At 36.1% G+C, this 16398-nt stretch overlaps 1 protein-coding gene across 2 annotated transcripts in view; it reads left to right on the top strand.

The window, feature by feature from the left end:
• Nucleotides 1-4008: 4008 nt before the first annotated feature.
• The window catches only part of LOC103710107 (probable manganese-transporting ATPase PDR2), a 28223-nt gene continuing 15833 nt past the window's right edge, over nucleotides 4009-16398 (top strand). The window contains exons 1-10 of one of the 2 annotated variants that reach the window (XM_039132725.1): nucleotides 4009-4219; nucleotides 4404-4669; nucleotides 5121-5213; nucleotides 11545-11753; nucleotides 14901-14973; nucleotides 15079-15251; nucleotides 15337-15508; nucleotides 15779-15883; nucleotides 16031-16141; nucleotides 16228-16314. In XM_039132725.1, the coding sequence (XP_038988653.1) occupies nucleotides 4421-4669; nucleotides 5121-5213; nucleotides 11545-11753; nucleotides 14901-14973; nucleotides 15079-15251; nucleotides 15337-15508; nucleotides 15779-15883; nucleotides 16031-16141; nucleotides 16228-16314 (1272 nt within the window). In that variant the 5' untranslated portion in view covers nucleotides 4009-4219; nucleotides 4404-4420. Of the gene's footprint in view, nucleotides 4220-4332; nucleotides 4670-5120; nucleotides 5214-11544; nucleotides 11754-14900; nucleotides 14974-15078; nucleotides 15252-15336; nucleotides 15509-15778; nucleotides 15884-16030; nucleotides 16142-16227; nucleotides 16315-16398 lie in introns of both variants that reach the window. The other variant, XM_039132724.1, reaches the window with a different exon arrangement.

Here is a 16398-nt window from a genome sequence, read left to right as displayed (position 1 = left end):
AAAAAAAAAAGAGTATAAAAAAGAGAAAAAAATTTAATAAAAAGACATTATTTCTAGGGGCTTTCGTTAGTAGCATGTTTAGTGCAACACCAATAATGAAATTATCCTTAAAGAAAAGGCTAGTGGGAAATACAGAAGAATAAAAGCCACCAAGGTGATAACACAGTTAGAACGAAGCTTTGTTTTCACCGAAGTGGTTCAAGTTCGAAATGCGCGGGCGTCGATTAAATTTGTAGACCGGATACCCTATGCCTGAACGCTTTTAGTGGAAGCGCTACTGGTCCGCTAGTACCGAGGTGGTGCTGGGATGACGTACTCACATATAGGGCAACCCACAGGTCGGAAAGGGTACGCAGAAACTTACGGCCTGCATCGAACATTTCCTGATGGAAGGAAGGCCCAGTGGGGGTTGCTACGCGGGTGAGGTTCTCCTCTCCCCCCCCTCTTCCTATTTCTTAACCAAAAAAAAAGGTAGAGAAAAGGCTTACCGATATCCTTGGCTAGAATGGAACATTGAAAATCTAGTTTGTTTGGTTCTCTCAAGTTTGGTCGAGTTTTGACTATTTTAAAATATCCTTTGAACTGTACTGGACAGGTGACCGGTTCTCGGTAAAACTCGTCGAATCGACTGATTTAATTTAATTTTAAAAATATTGTTTGTTACTAAAAGTATTTTCTCAATTTGATTAATAAATAAATGTTAGAGATTTACAATACTTTAAAAAAATAGTTACTAAATAATAAATATTTTTTTATTAAAAGCTTTATTAGTAGAAGCTCGGTTGCCCAAACCTCTATAGACAAAACTATACTACAAACAATAATATCAAATTAAGTCTAAATATTAGGCTCAAAATCATTATGGATAGAATTTTGGTATCAGGTATGATATAAAAATCAACATAAATGTAAAGAATCTATGTATAAAGAAATTTTTGACTTTTTCAAAAACGTATCTTTTTGAACCAAATTTAAATTTTTATCAAAGGCTTCTAATGAATTTTAATCACTATTTAGTTCATATTTCAATAGCCTCTAACCAACCCAACCCATTTATAACGTATGTTTCCAAAGTTTTAAACTCAACTTGTTCACATGTTTTTATATATAAAATATGGACTTCTTTTACAACTTACACTTTTGCTACGACAGCCTTGACTAGACATAATTTAATTGAATTTATATTTGGATCTAAAATTTTGGACAAATTGGCTTCCTCGCCTTTATAAAGTATGGATTATTTTTTACTGAAGGAATTAATGAAAGGTGTTATTTAAGTATAGTAAATAATATCCCTTAAATATTTAGCCGCATGGCATAAATGTGTTTCCACAGACTCTCCAATTCTTAAGCAAGTGGTACTTATTAACTCACCTTTTCAACATATATTTAATCCCACTCCATACAACCCTAATTGTTATAAGTCCAAACATTAGAATCAACTATTAAAAAGGCACACCAGGAGAAGTGTGCAATTAAGAGTAATATGGAGCAGATAAGGATCAACAACATGTCCTCCCATCCAAAACTCTCCTCTATCTTATCCTCCTTTCTTGAAGTTGGATCGCCATATAATTTCTTATGCTTATAAATAATTGCGTCTCCATATAGCTAAAGAGTGATGGAATTTTTTATGTATACTATTATAAAATATTTTTTATTGCATGTCTACCTTGATGTTATAATTCACTTGATGATATTAATTTAACTAGCATGTAGCGAAAAGACTTTTTGGATATATATCTTGCAAATATCTAAAATTATGAGTATACCCTCAAAATTTCATTATCTACATATATATACTTTTACAAATCTTTTTTTTATAAAAAATTTTGCATGTCTTCCCATATTAAGGGTTTTCAGCTTTTAAAATATCATTTTTTTCACAGCATTAGATGTCATATTGATTGAAGAGTAGTGATAGAACACCATCCAACCAGAAATCTAGGCATACTTCTATTAGACATAAATAAAAAAATAAAAAAATATTTTATTTGAAAATTAGAGAGTTTATTATGGATTACAGGATTAGAATTTTATAGGGATTCCAGTATTATGTTTTTATGCAGACTCTTATAGAATTTTGGGTTATCTATATAAACCTATTACTCTAATATAATTTGTGTTATTCAGATTTTAGAATACAGGATATTGATTTGCCCTCTCCCTATCTTCTTCTCCTCCTTGTAATTCTCTTCTCTCCTCTTCTTCTTCATCTTCTTCTCTCTCTTTCTCCCTTCTATCTTGCATCAAGTAGATATACAAAAATAAATAATTTATAAAGATAAATATGCAAAAAAATGGTATTGATGCTATTGCAATAGCTCCTTTCACTATTAGTGATATTTTTTATTTAATTGTGCAAGCTCTAACTACTTTTCGTCTTACATCTCTTGATCACTTAGGTAGCAATAGATATTGTCAATCATCATTAGGTATTATAGTCAATCCCATAATTTATAGCAATACAAAATGGATTTTTTATTTTTTGGGAACATTATTAATATTTTTCTTTTTACTTATCATAAATTATTTTTTAACAAAGCCTAAACTTATCTAGTGCACCCCAATGCATCTCAAAACAAGCCAACCACAAAGGTGAGTAGGTCCTAACTTGGATGTTATCGAGAAAAGAATGACAAAGAACAAGAATAGGTAAAGTGGAAGAAGAAAACTCCACAAAAATTTTCTTAATCAATTAAAATAAGTATCCTACAAATTAAACCCTAGGCTGTCTTATACAGACAGGCCATACAAAGTTTAAAGTTCTACTAAAAACATGAAACTCAATCTAAAAATAAAAAAGAAAACATACTAAAATATTCAAGTAAAAGATATAAAAAATTAGCAAAAATCTAATACTGCCTTTAACGGAAAATCTATGGGATCTTTACCAAAAACCCTCTCCTAGCTTCATGGTCCAACTAATCATAATACCTTTCAATTGTATCTTGTACTTATAGAAAATACGAAAAGGATAAAAATATAAAAGAAAACGACTGCAAACTCCAACAACAAGCAACTGTTGATGAAGTTGGAGATAAAATTTTGCCCTAGAAGAAACAACTGAACAATTTAAAACATAAGGAAACCTAAACAAGGAAACCTAAACAAGGAAACCTCTTTAAAATTTTGTTAATCCTGAGAGACCATTGATAGTCTTTTGGACTAGGCATTTGGAGGAGTAGAACTAATGACTTCTACTGAAATACTATATAATATGGAGGAAACACACTTCACTGCTACCAATAATTTCTTTTTTAAATAGAACGGAAGGGCAATGGAAAGCATCAGCTCCAAAACTCCCCCATCCTCATGGGAAGAAGATGGTTGCATAGATACTTTCATTGCCGACTCCGCTCTCCTTTTCCCTTCCCAAGTACTAGTTAAAAGAGAGGCAATTAGACATCCCAGATCTATGAACACAAAATTAACCAAGCTGCAGGTTGACTTGGCAAGATCTTGATTTATGGTGCTGCTCTATTTTGTAACATTGTTGATTCAGCTATTTTTTACAAGATCAAATTTATTAAAATATTACAGAACTCAATCTTTGTTCGAAATTGTAAATGGTAGTTAAGCTTTTTAGTAGAATTCGAGGACAAGAAGAGATTGAAACAAATATCACTTTAGATTTTTATTGAACATAGCTCGACTAAATTAACTAGATGTCACATTGATCCATTGCAGTTTCGCATGCTTTAAGTATATGCATACATTCTAGTTGGAAAATAAAATAAAACTATATCATAATAAAATTTTTCAATTTAATCATTAAAGTTTGGGATCAAATAATCACTTAATTTGATCATTACCAACCCAAAACTAGGATTATTTTTTGGACCAAAATTACGTAGAGACAATTTGAAGATTTATGCTAAAAATCGTATTTACGGCTGGGGTAACTTATCAGGAATACTTGGAAAATTTCACCTCAGAGGCGAGGTTGCCAGAGAATAAAGCATATATATAAGCGGTGGGGTAAACCGGTGAAACCAGAGAGACGGAGGAAAAGAAAGCATCACCCGCCGTCTCGCATCCTCTCCAGCAGCGATAAAAGAACAAAAATTAAAAAAAAACCTTTTTCTCTGTCGCGAAGACGAGCTCTTCCTCTTAGCCATCCACTCGAAGACTCCGGCGGGACTCAGACCGGCGCCGTTCCCCCGATCCCCTCGCCCCATCGAAGAGATTTCCGCGCGATCCGGCGGCCGATCTACAGGTACTCTCTTTCCCCTCTTCCTCGATTCCTTCGTCTCAAAAACCCTATCTTTCCCTTCTTTTCGATCCGTTACATGATAGATCTCGCTTGATGTTATGGAATCTGGTTTGAAGGTTCTCGGTGGAGGAGGAAATTGGGGACGAACGGTTTCGGTTGTGAGTCTTCTTATGTGATCTTTTTATAGATTAAGGGAAGCAGAAGATGGCGAGATTCGATGTGGATGGGAAGGTGGTGCAAGGGGTGGACTTGCTGAAGCGGCGGCACTGGACCTGGCGCTTGGACGTGTGGCCTTTCGCGATTCTTTATTCCATCTGGCTTTTTGTTGCCGTGCCTAGCCTTGATTTCACTGACGCGTTGATAGTTCTTGGGGCGCTCGCCGTCGCTCACATTCTGGTGCTGCTTTTCACTGCCTGGTCGGTTGATTTCAGATGCTTTGTCCAGTTCGGCAAGGTATGCGAGTTCTTGGTTTATAGTACTGTTGTCTAAAGGAGTAGGGTTAAGATATCAAAGTGCAGTTTGGAACTGATAAAAAATCACAAACTGTAGTTTGGAATTGATTTCTTGACCGTGCGAATTGGACTTTACTCTAGTTTTATGAGTCAGTTTGATTGATTTATTATGTGGTTAGAACTGATAAAATATTCAGGCAGCAGTCATCTCTGCGCTATGAGTTGCATGCTAGAAAGAAGAAAAAAAAAACATATTTAATGTTTTTGCATTGTAAAATTTAACAAATTTGTAAATAGATATCTTTATTTCATAGTAGAAGCATGTGGATATCAAGTATATGTTGGTATACCTGTTTTGTTGCTTTTTTGACTTCTGACTGATTAATCTTTGATTGATCAAAAACATGATGTCTTTGCTGTTCCTTTATGCTTTTTTTACTATGATTTGGCAGGCAAAAGACATCTATTCTGCAGATGCATGTAAAGTAACTCCTGCTAAGTTTTCTGGTGCAAAAGAAATTGTGCCACTTCATATTCGGAGACCTGTAAGTTTATTGAATCCATGAATGCTGCTTTCGTTTATCTGACAACTTTTATATTCATGTCACTTTACTTGTGTGGCATGATGAAGCCTTACTAATGCAATTGGCAAGTTATCACCAAAATGAAAGAGGATGATTGTATTTATAGATTGTAGGGAGTTAATTTGTTGTTTTATATTTGGCAAGAAGGAAAATGTTATAGCATTCTTAGAGCACTTTCATGATCACAAATTATGAAATCATAGCCAGAGTTACAGAAACCTGTCAAAGTTGCAATGATATAACAAACCTATATGAAATCTAGACATCGTATGAAAACCATTGTCTAGACTAATATCTTACTTCAGGATAGCGTTCATATGGACCTGGTTGTGGGGGTTGCATGTTGTTGCTGTGTACACATACATAATTTTCACAGTGCATGTGTTTATCTTAAAATCATGTACGAACCCTGTTGAAGGAGTTTCATTCTGTAACATGATACTAAGACTATTTCATCTCCTTGTTAAAGATTGTATGGTCAGTGAGATTAATATTGCCAGGGGAAAGGGAATTTTCTAGTTGTGTCTATATGGCCATTGCTGTTTTTTAAGTAGATGTTTTTGTTACATCTATAAGCCATGCCTTTGATGTTGGTTCTACCTAAATAGTGCTTTTGTTTTGCCTTTTTCTATAGGGCTCCCCTACATTCATGTAATCAGTTTTTATACTTGTAGCTACTACTTGCTTGTTTATTGGAAATAGTGTAATACCTTAATATGAAGATTATTGTACATTGTCTTGTTTCACTTTTTTTTTTGTTTGCCATCTTTATTGCTTTTGTAATTGCCAAAATATCCATACTAGATTGAGGATTTCTTTCAATCATTTTTTTTTAATCCTGAATGGAAGGATTTTAGGTTAGAAAACATCGTTTCATAAGTTAAGAATGCAATGTAAACTGGCTTATAGGATTTCCAGGAGAGCATTATTGGTAGATATAATTAAGAAGTTATGATTTCGTTAGTAGTTCTTAGCATGTGATTGTTGATAAGAATGATAATGGTTTTCTTATTAAATATGAGAAATATTTGTAGAAGTTGTAGACCAGGTGTTACTTTTTTTCATGTATTCACAAACAATATAATCAAATTAAAAGTAAGGAAAGCTACAACAGACTGAGAAAATACAAATTTATTAAGGATTTAAGTATCAAGCCATTGCAATCCATGCTGGCAAGGTATAAGTAGGATACAAGGGTATATGCTCTTGTATCTTGCTTATTGGTCACTGCTAGTCCTCGTTTTGGTTGAAATGGACGAACATGAACCTATTTTCATTTGTATGAATCTTGGTACTTGGCAAGACATGTGATCAGCACAACACGGCATGGCACGACCGTGTTTTTTACTATCAATTGGCATGTTTGCATCATGTTGTAACTTGATCCTTGATTTTTACTATCAAAAAGATAATAGGTTTCTTCAATGAAAATAAAAAAAGAACAACTAATTACTTAGAAATGTCAAAAATCAAAACTATGGAGAACAAGATGACACTTCTGTAGCTTCATCTAACCAATATCTGCATAAATTTGTGACATCCACCTTCAATCACAATTCCTTGTGGTTGTAGGAAAGATATTCGATTTGCATAACTTATAATTAGGGAAAATTAGCCCTAAAAGATCTATAATTTTTTGACTTCTGTCATTGCATCATTGGTGCCATATAACATGTGGAGAAAGGCACCAATGAACCTATACACCACAGCACTAGACATGATATGCAGAAACAGAGTGAATAGTTTCATCTTCCTTTTGAAAATAAAAAATATAATCCACATCGGAAAATATAGAAATATAATATTGAAGTCTTTTTTGAGTCTGTTATATGTAACTATTCAATGCTTTCCTGCAAAGCTTAATGGGTCCCTCCATTTCCCATGGTGTCCTATTGTCCTTGCTATTTATCATCACTTTTCCAGATTGAAAAACAGAGATATTTTTTCTAATCATATCTTATTATTTTCTTTTTTTAAAGAATGAGACGTAAAACACATTGTTCTCTGTACAATTAATGTTCCCTATTAGTATCCAGGTTAGAGGGTAGCCAAATTGTTGTAAAATCATTCAAAATGACTTAACATAGCTTACCAACCTACCACCTATGCTGATATGCACTCAACAATATATCCGTATATATCGACGAAATTGGAGATCATTCTCATTCCTCTATACCATTTCATGATTTTATAACAATATCTGTTACAAAACCTTTCTCTCCACCTTTCGGCCTAGATGGCTATACTACATAATACTTTAACATGACATCTATACTTCCTATTCTATTATTTATTGCTAATTTTTTTATGCATGTTCCTGTTCCTTAGCTGCCTTTTGCAAGAACTTATACTGGATAATGTTAAAGTATGTCAATGTCATCTCAAGATCTTGAAAGTCAAGTGTACAGCATGGAGATAATTGATTGGAGTAAGTCTTACCATAATGTTCCTACTACAAGCTTGCTTTTATGGTCATAGGTTGCTGGTCAATTTTCTCCAACAATAGACTTGACCATGTCTTCTTGTTATATTAAAACGAAATTGAAGTTCTAAGTGTATAACTTCGAGGCCTGTTTTGCTTTTAAAATATATGAGATTAACCGTTTGTTCATGTCTGGTAGCCTATTCCTTAGTGAGGTTTAAACCCTGATGATCTGTGATTAGGTGTGTAATGGCTGGGTTAACCAGCTTCTGACTAGTTTTTATATATTATTTCATAAGCAGTATAGAAGTATTACCTATCCTTGTGGAAAAGGTGATTACATTGATGTATAGAGAGATAGTAAATCATTTTTTTCCCTTCTCAACCTTGTAGAACACCCAATTGGTTAGGTAGCTTTAGTCACTAAGCATTGATGGGATCTAACTGCTGGTTGGCATGAGATGGCATGCATGATAGGCACTAAGCTCGTGCTTTACTGGCCATTGTGGCATGGATATGGACACATGAATCAGTTTCACACATGTATATAAGTATCTAACTTGGCAAGAGGAGAAAAAGGAGATACATGGATATGTAGAAAAGGATTATTTTAATTAAACATATATTTGATTAAAAGATATTATATGTCTAGGTTTTCTGCATGTTTGTCATCCAAACTTTCTAATTAGCTTAATGATTTTTGAAGTTGACATTTTGTAAAGTTATTTTTAAAACTTACATGCTTGACCAATCTCCAAAGAATAAAGGCTGAAATTCAAAATTTTTCCCAAGTATCCAAGCGTTTGACACATATCTTATTCCAATACATATCGGACATGAGTTTTAGGTGCTGGATGCAAGTGTCCAGGTAATACAGTTACTGGCATGCTGCAGCATTTGCATGGTACCAATTTCATGCCAGTACTTGGCCTTGCTATGCTAGTGCATGTGAAATGTTCGAAGCATGAGCATGCCTTGGTGGAATATAACATGCTAGCGCATGCATTCGGCACATGGTATTTGAACTCTTTCTTAAGACACATCTTAAAATTTCATATTTACTCGTTTGGTATCAGAATTGGTCTTAGGAAATTGTTTTGGGCCTTTTATTGTGATATGCTTTATTGGTTTGGGCAAGCAATCATTTGATCAAAATGCAAGATTTTGCATAACTCAGCAAAATATTAGATAAATTATGCTTTATAAGATTACCGTTTGCAATGCACGAACTCTCTTAGCCAGGTTTTTAAGTCTTGGTAGGAGAGAGGGGGGGGGGGGTGTTCCCTCTGTTATGTCTTGTTCTTGTGAGGTAACAACACCGACACAGGGGGGACTTCAAAACCCATCCACGTAGGGAAAGAAGAAGAAAGAGGAAAGAAAGAAGGGAAGCAAAGAAGAAGAAAAGGAAATAAAAGAAAGGAAGGAAAGAAGAATAAAAAGGAAAGAAAGAAAGGAAGGGAGAAGAACAAGAAAGAAAAGAGAGGAAAGAAGGAAGAAGGGAAAGAAGAAGAAAAAGGAAAGAAAGAAAGAAGGGAAGAAAGAAGGAAGAAGGGAAAGAGAAAAAAATAAAATGGAAAGAAAGAATGGGAAGAAGTAAGAAAAGAGAAAGAAATGAAGGAAAGAAAAAAAAAGAAGAAAAAAGAAAAAAAAGAATTAGAAAGAAAGAATGAAGAAAAAAGAAAGAAAGGAAGGAAAGAATAAAGAAAAGGAACAAACAAACAAAGAAAGAAATAAAGGAAAGAAGAAAAGGAGAGAGATAGAGAGTACCACTGGGATGCTTCACCAGGATGGGATTGGATAGCGGGGCATCCCATTTCATAGGGAAACCGGGACCCCCTATCTCTCGGGATTTAAACCTTGCTCTTAGCATCTTTCAGTGATTCTATTATTTTATCCAGAACATGGAATAGTAGTCTATTGTCATACTCTGAATCAATATAAATTTGTCACTAGTTGACAAGCAATGTGGTTAAGCTTAGTATAATATTGTAAATCATATAGGGGGTCAGATTTGTTTGTATCATGGAGAAGGTTACAAAGTGTAGATCTTTTCTGATTTATTTCGAACATTAAAAGAATGTAAAACGATATACAAAGTAAGAAGCATGATTAAATTGTGATTTGAATGAATAATCAGTAAGAAACCTTCATATGACATAATAAGCTCACTTTCCAACAATTGTGAGCTCATATGTTATCTCCAAGAAATAAACACCATGTTTTATTTTTCACCATAGTTATATGCCACTATGTAAGTCCATGGGGTACTGTAATTTGACCCATGATATATGTAGATATGGGTCTGCAGAATAAAGAAATGGATACATGGAATGTATTGTCATAATAATTGTAATCATTATCAGATTTAATGTATGAAATAAAATCTTTTCTTTTTGCCTTTTGATGAAAAAACAATGTTTACTTCACCATCCTGCTAGTCAAACCTTGTGCAACATCTTGACTAATTCACCTTTAGAAACAAACTTCTAATTTTTAACATACCAAGAAAGGATGTTCTTCTCCTCCAAATGTATCAGCAAAATTCTCCTTTGCGTTAAGTTATTCGAGGAAAGGCAAAATATTAGTGTAAGTCTTAGCACTCCCAATCAACTAATTAGGATCCTTAATGATCTACTAGTTATCACAAAAGTTGAAGAAAATTGTTGGATTTTAAAGAATGGATGTTCTATTTGCTTTGATACGTAGTAACATGTTCCATATTTGGATTTTATGTTCTAAAGGATCATATGATCCAAAATTTGGATGCACAATCCATGTCTAGATCTTACAGTTCAAACTGATCTAGATCTGAAGGCCATGGATCTTACAATCCTAACTACATGCTGACAACTAAAATCTTGAGAAATTATTGTCCAGTGTTGTTATAGTTATCTTGTACATGATGTTGGTCCATGAACACTTCAATCTGGTTTCTAGCCTGCTTTTTCACATATGCTTAAGGTTTCCGCACACACTTAGTCACTGAAGAGCCAATCTGTTAATTATTTAAATTCCTATGTTCATATGTTTACACTGTTATGCTGAACGAGTGGTGAAGGACCTATGTACCCAATTTAGCCATAGAAGAGCCAATTTATTAATTATTTAATATTTCTAGTTTTATATGTTTATACCAAGAAATGCTGAACCGGCCCGTACCGGCCGGTTCAGCTCGTACCGAACCGGTCCCGTTCGGCGTTAAAAAAGGGTACCGGCCAGTATCGGCTAGGAATCGGTGCGAATCGGTCGGTACCGTTAAAAAATGGTACCGGCCCGTCAGCTTGAACCGACCCGTACAGACCGGTACCGGCTAGGAACCAAGGTTGGATGCGTGAACTAGGCCGAACCAGCGGTATCGGTTCGGTACCGGTTCGGTTTGGTTCGAACCGGTACCGAACTGGTCCGGTGGCCGACCGGTACGCCTACCGGTACCGGTTTAACGATCCTTGGTTTACACTCTTATGTGGAATGAGTGGTGAAGGACCTAGATATCCAATTTAGCCGCAAAAGAGCCAATCTGTTAATTATTTAATATTCCTATTTTCTTATGTTTACACTCTTATGTTGAATGATTGGTAAAGGACATGGATTGTATTCTCACCTAGGGTAATTTTTTTATGCCACTTCTTGATCTTAAGGAACTGGAATATAAACTCATGTGTGATCCACCGAATTCACCCATTACAAAGTTTTTTATGCTTATGTGTGTAGCTATAACTAATCTGCAGATTGCATTTAAATAAAAGAATTTTATATCTTTTCTGTTTGAAATGTTCGAGTATTTTCCAGGACACTGAATTTATTATTTTCTAATTTCAGTTATAAAAAATTCTTGACAATGCCTGATGGAATCGTTTCTGACTTACGCAGGTGGAGGGATCATCAGCATCTTCAACTGGGAATAGTGATGAAATATATTTTGATTTCAGAAAGCAACGCTTCATCTTTTCAACTGAAAAGGAAACATTTTGCAAACTCACTTACCCTACAAAAGAATCATTTGGTTATTATCTCAGGAATACTGGCCATGGATCGGAAGCTAAAGTTGCTGCCGCCACTAACAAGTGGGGGCGAAATGTGTATGTTTCTCTATGTATCATCCTATCACCTGAATATGTGGCAAACACAAAAAGGGGAAAATATGCTTTTAGTCAACAAAATGCAACCACCTTCCATTCTTCATCCAGGGAAATGTCAATTACATAACTAGCTGATATCAAATAGGAGCAATCACTATATTTTTGATAACTATTATATTAGTTTTGTTAGAGGCTTTTCTACGGGCTGGCATCATTTTCTACTCATAACTTACATTGTGTCTTCTGATGCAATTAACCTCCATTACTATTTTCTTAATTTTTTTGCTTGAACTTGTTGTACATGTTGAAATCCACATGCAAAAATGAATAGAACATCTAAAAAATGACCTATAACTTATCTTGCTAGCAGTTTTTTCTGTTGAGCAATGGCTTCCTTTTTTCTCTCCAAACATCTTGTCTAATCAAGAACTAAAACCACCATAGCCGGTTCTGGTCCTACCAACAGCAAGCCCTGCTAGGTGGCTAGAGTCTCGTTAGGCAAATTAAGCTTTTGACATAAGAAGTTGGTATGAATTAAGGATTGAGGGCTGATACCTTCCTAACCTACTTGTGCCTACTAATGAAACAAATGGACTTAGTTGTGATATAGCCATTTTGTTTCGTGCAATGACAGTGATGGAATAAGCAGCTTTCATTGAGAGTTACTTTTTTCAAGAAAAAGGAGTTGATAAACCAATATTTAAGTACCCACGGAATAATGGGGCATGTCACCATCCCTAGTGTTAGGACAGGATAAGTTGAGAAATTAATTGGGAGGGGATGGAACATCCACCGTCTTGAGTGTCGGGATGCATGTTGTCACTTTACACAGGAAAACTGGGACAACTCTATCCCACAGTATTTAAAACCTTGCATGAAACTAATTCTTTGTATTAATACTGCACTATTTTATCGTACCACAGCTTAGAGGAGGGAATGATTTATCACAACATAGGTTGGCTTCTACCAGCTAATGCCACATATGAATCAGGCAACAACTACAACCCATCGCATGTGCACTATTAATTTGCTATATTATATGGAAGGCTTGATTTTAAGCTTCTTGGCAACTTTTTCCAACTTTCAAGTATAACATTCTTGTATCAAACTGTTTAGATATATTAGAAGTCTTATTTTGGTGCATGTGACATGATTAGATGATTCGAATCAGCGTATGCCGAGAAGGCCTGTACCGGCCGGTACAAACCGGTCCGGCCAGCTATCGGTACGCCGGAGCCGTGGAAACCGGTACAGGCCGGTTCCGTGCCAGAGACGAAGAAGACGAGGAGAAAAAGAGAGAGCGCGGGGAAGAGAGGGAGGGAGCCCACCTTTGGCCGTCATCGGAGAGCCGCGGAGGGGCGTCGGAGGCCGGTGGGGGGCGGCGGAGCCCGGCGGTTTGCTGACTTCACTTAAAACTTTCCAAATTAAAAACCGCGGTCGCGTCCCCTGTTTCTTTCGAAACAATGGACGCGGCCGCGGCCTCCGCCGCGCCCCTGCGGGTTCCCCCGCCCCCCGTCGGGCTCCACCGCCCCCCCACCGGCCTCCGACGCCCCTCCGCGGCTCTCCGATGGCGGCCGAAGGTGGGCTCCCTCCCTCTCTTTCCCGCGCTCTCTCTGGTTCTCTTCTTCTTCCCCGGCTCCGGCGGGGAAGAGCTTCCCGGTTCGTACCGCCCGGAGCACGGTACGAACCTGCTCGTACCGATCCGGTAGGCAACCGGTACGCCTGCCGGATCCGGTACGACGGACCTTGATTCGAATATTAGGCTGCTTCAACCTGCTGGTAGCTAAAGGTGCAGCAATAAATGGCTATCCAGAACCCTCTTGTTGGTACATGATGCTTACATGGCACTCTGCTTTGGATACCTGTGCCCCTTTTCTTTGATACGTGCTGGATCTAATAGTGTCTTAATGTTACCCAATCAAAACTTGCCACAAGCTGGTGCTGTAAAATTTTACTTCATCTAGAGTTTTAGATGAATCAAACACTGTTTTTACTGTCAGATCTTTGCAGGTGTGTTATATGAAAGATGGTAGTTCTCATCCATAATTGAAATTCAGTGAGAACTAAAATGAATTTTTGGTACATAAATAATTTAAGGGCTCATAATAGCTTTATTATCGCTTTGCACAGCATAAATTATATACCTGACATGTAATAATATCTAAGTACAAGTGAAATTCTCAATCATTTAAGAGTCGTCACACTGCTTTTGGCACAAAAATAGTTCAGGTTCAGATAACACTGCTATGTGCAAGATCATTATGAACATATTTGGACATCGTAGATGGCTTAAATGTCTTGAAAAACTGTTTCTCAATCTATAAGCTTAACTACAATTATCCACAGCATTAATTTGTCTTTCAGTTTCTCAAAAAATCCTAAATTAAATTGATATCTGTGCCACCAATCATGACAAAAATGCTTAGCTTCTACCTTCTGCCCACCACCTTTTTCAAGAAATTCTTGTAAACTGATATCCAGAGTTCTGATTATATGTTAGTCTTGAAGGATCATGGTAATATTATCCGCATATGTAGTGACACCTGGAGATTCGAGTCAATTAGTTTCTGAGACTTTGCTGGTACCAATAGTGTTGCAGAGACCTGTAGGGTGCTGAGGAACTAGGCCTTAGGAAATTCTCCTTCTTCTTTTTCTTCTTTGTTTTGTTTTTTGTTTTTTCCCCTTTTTTTGTTGTTAAGTACACTTATCCATGTAGCTCTGGTTTATTTGGATGCGAAAATTTTCTATTATCCTTTTTTTGGTAAATAAGCTCATGAAAAGTAATAGCTAATATTAGTGCCTCTGCTTCTTAAATGAAGTGCATGCTTTGAAATGATGTTCTATGGACAATCTTTTCCTGGTGCTGGTAATTACCTTCGTGAAGTATCCTCACTTCTAAATAACATGCTGTTCTAATAGAAACCCAATTTACATCGGCTCTCTGCAGTTGTTTTGGTTCATTATTTTTTTCTCTACCTGCCTAGTTATGAATTTATTTGGAGTTTCATCTCTGTTACTTCTGTCAAAGCACAAAGGACTTTGGGCTGAAAATATCTCTCATATTAGTTTCTCAATGGGCTCAGCTATAATCATTATACAAAAAATTCAATGGTAAGCTAATGTCTACTGTCTTCAATTAATGTGTAGGTTTGAGTATCCACAACCCACGTTTCAAAAGTTGATGAAAGAGAATTGCACGGAGCCGTTTTTTGTGTTTCAGGTTTGTAGTCCTATTAAGCATTCTATTGTCTTAATGCTGGGACTTCTATAAGCTATGAAGATCGCTATAGCCTTTGTTCTGAGTTTGTGTGCTTTTTATGTGCAGGTTTTCTGTGTGGGCCTTTGGTGTTTGGATGAATATTGGTACTACAGTTTGTTCACACTTTTTATGCTATTTCTTTTTGAGTCAACAATGGCCAAGAGTAGGTTGAAGACTCTAACGGAACTTAGGCGTGTAAGAGTTGATGGCCAGACTCTGATGGTGCATCGTTGTGGGAAGTATGTCTTTGTTTATTTTAAATATTTTTTTGGTGTACAAATTAGGCATTAGCAAGCTAGTTATATCGAATGCTTCTGGTTTCAGGTGGGTTAAGCTATCTGGTACAGACCTCCTTCCTGGAGATGTTGTCTCCGTCGGTCGCTCCTCTGGTCAGAGTGGGGAGGAGAAAGCTGTACCAGGTGATATGCTGTTATTAGCTGGAAGTGCAATTGTTAATGAAGCCATTCTCACAGGCGAGTCTACTCCTCAGTGGAAGGTGGTTCTTCCTTCTTTTGTTTTTTATCTGATTGGCCTACATTTATTTGTTAGCTGTTTCAAAGATTCACATCCAACCTGGAACTCAGTTTGCTTAGATATCTGGGAAAACCATGTATTTTTTGGCTGAGTTCCAAAGTATTCCTCATACATAATATATATTTTTTTATTATTGGAAATGAAATGGTTTTTTTCTGTCTGTGTAAGCAACATTTTGCTGTTGCTTCATTTCTTTCTGTTTATTCTTTTACATTGCAATTTGTTTCTCTAGGTTTCAATTGCGGGTGAAGGTTTTGATGATAAATTGTCTATTAAACGAGACAAAAGTCATATTCTGTTTGGTGGAACAAAGATATTGCAGCATACTCCAGATAAGGTATTTCAGATATGGCTGCAATGCATTGTTCACTTTTCTTTGATTATTAAAAGAAAACACTGTTCATATTCTGTTTGTTCACTTTTCTTTAATTGTTTTTATGGCTATAATGTATATCTAATTACTAAATTTATATGTAACATGCAGTCATTTAATCTGAAAACACCTGATGGGGGATGCTTGGCTGTTGTACTGCGGACGGGATTTGAGACAAGTCAAGGCAAATTAATGCGAACAATTCTATTTTCCACTGAAAGGGTAACTTCTGATCTCTAGTCAAGTACTGATCATTGGAAAGTGGAGCATACATGTTTAATAATACTTTTTGGTAATTGGTGTTTCAGGTGACTGCAAATAGCTGGGAGAGTGGCTTCTTCATTCTTTTCCTAGTTTTCTTTGCCATTATTGCTGCAGGCTATGTGCTCAAAAAGGTACAAGAGGCGTTCATTTACCCGATAGTCTTGTATCATGGATGCAAATTTCTGGTTTCCAGTACTACTGTTGCTTGCACTAGA

The sequence above is a fragment of the Phoenix dactylifera genome, chromosome 13 (assembly GCF_009389715.1).
Source record: "Phoenix dactylifera cultivar Barhee BC4 chromosome 13, palm_55x_up_171113_PBpolish2nd_filt_p, whole genome shotgun sequence".
NCBI lineage: Eukaryota > Viridiplantae > Streptophyta > Magnoliopsida > Arecales > Arecaceae > Phoenix > Phoenix dactylifera.
The sequence above is the reverse complement of the archived record's forward strand: the minus strand, read 5'-3'. Positions and strand labels throughout refer to the sequence as shown.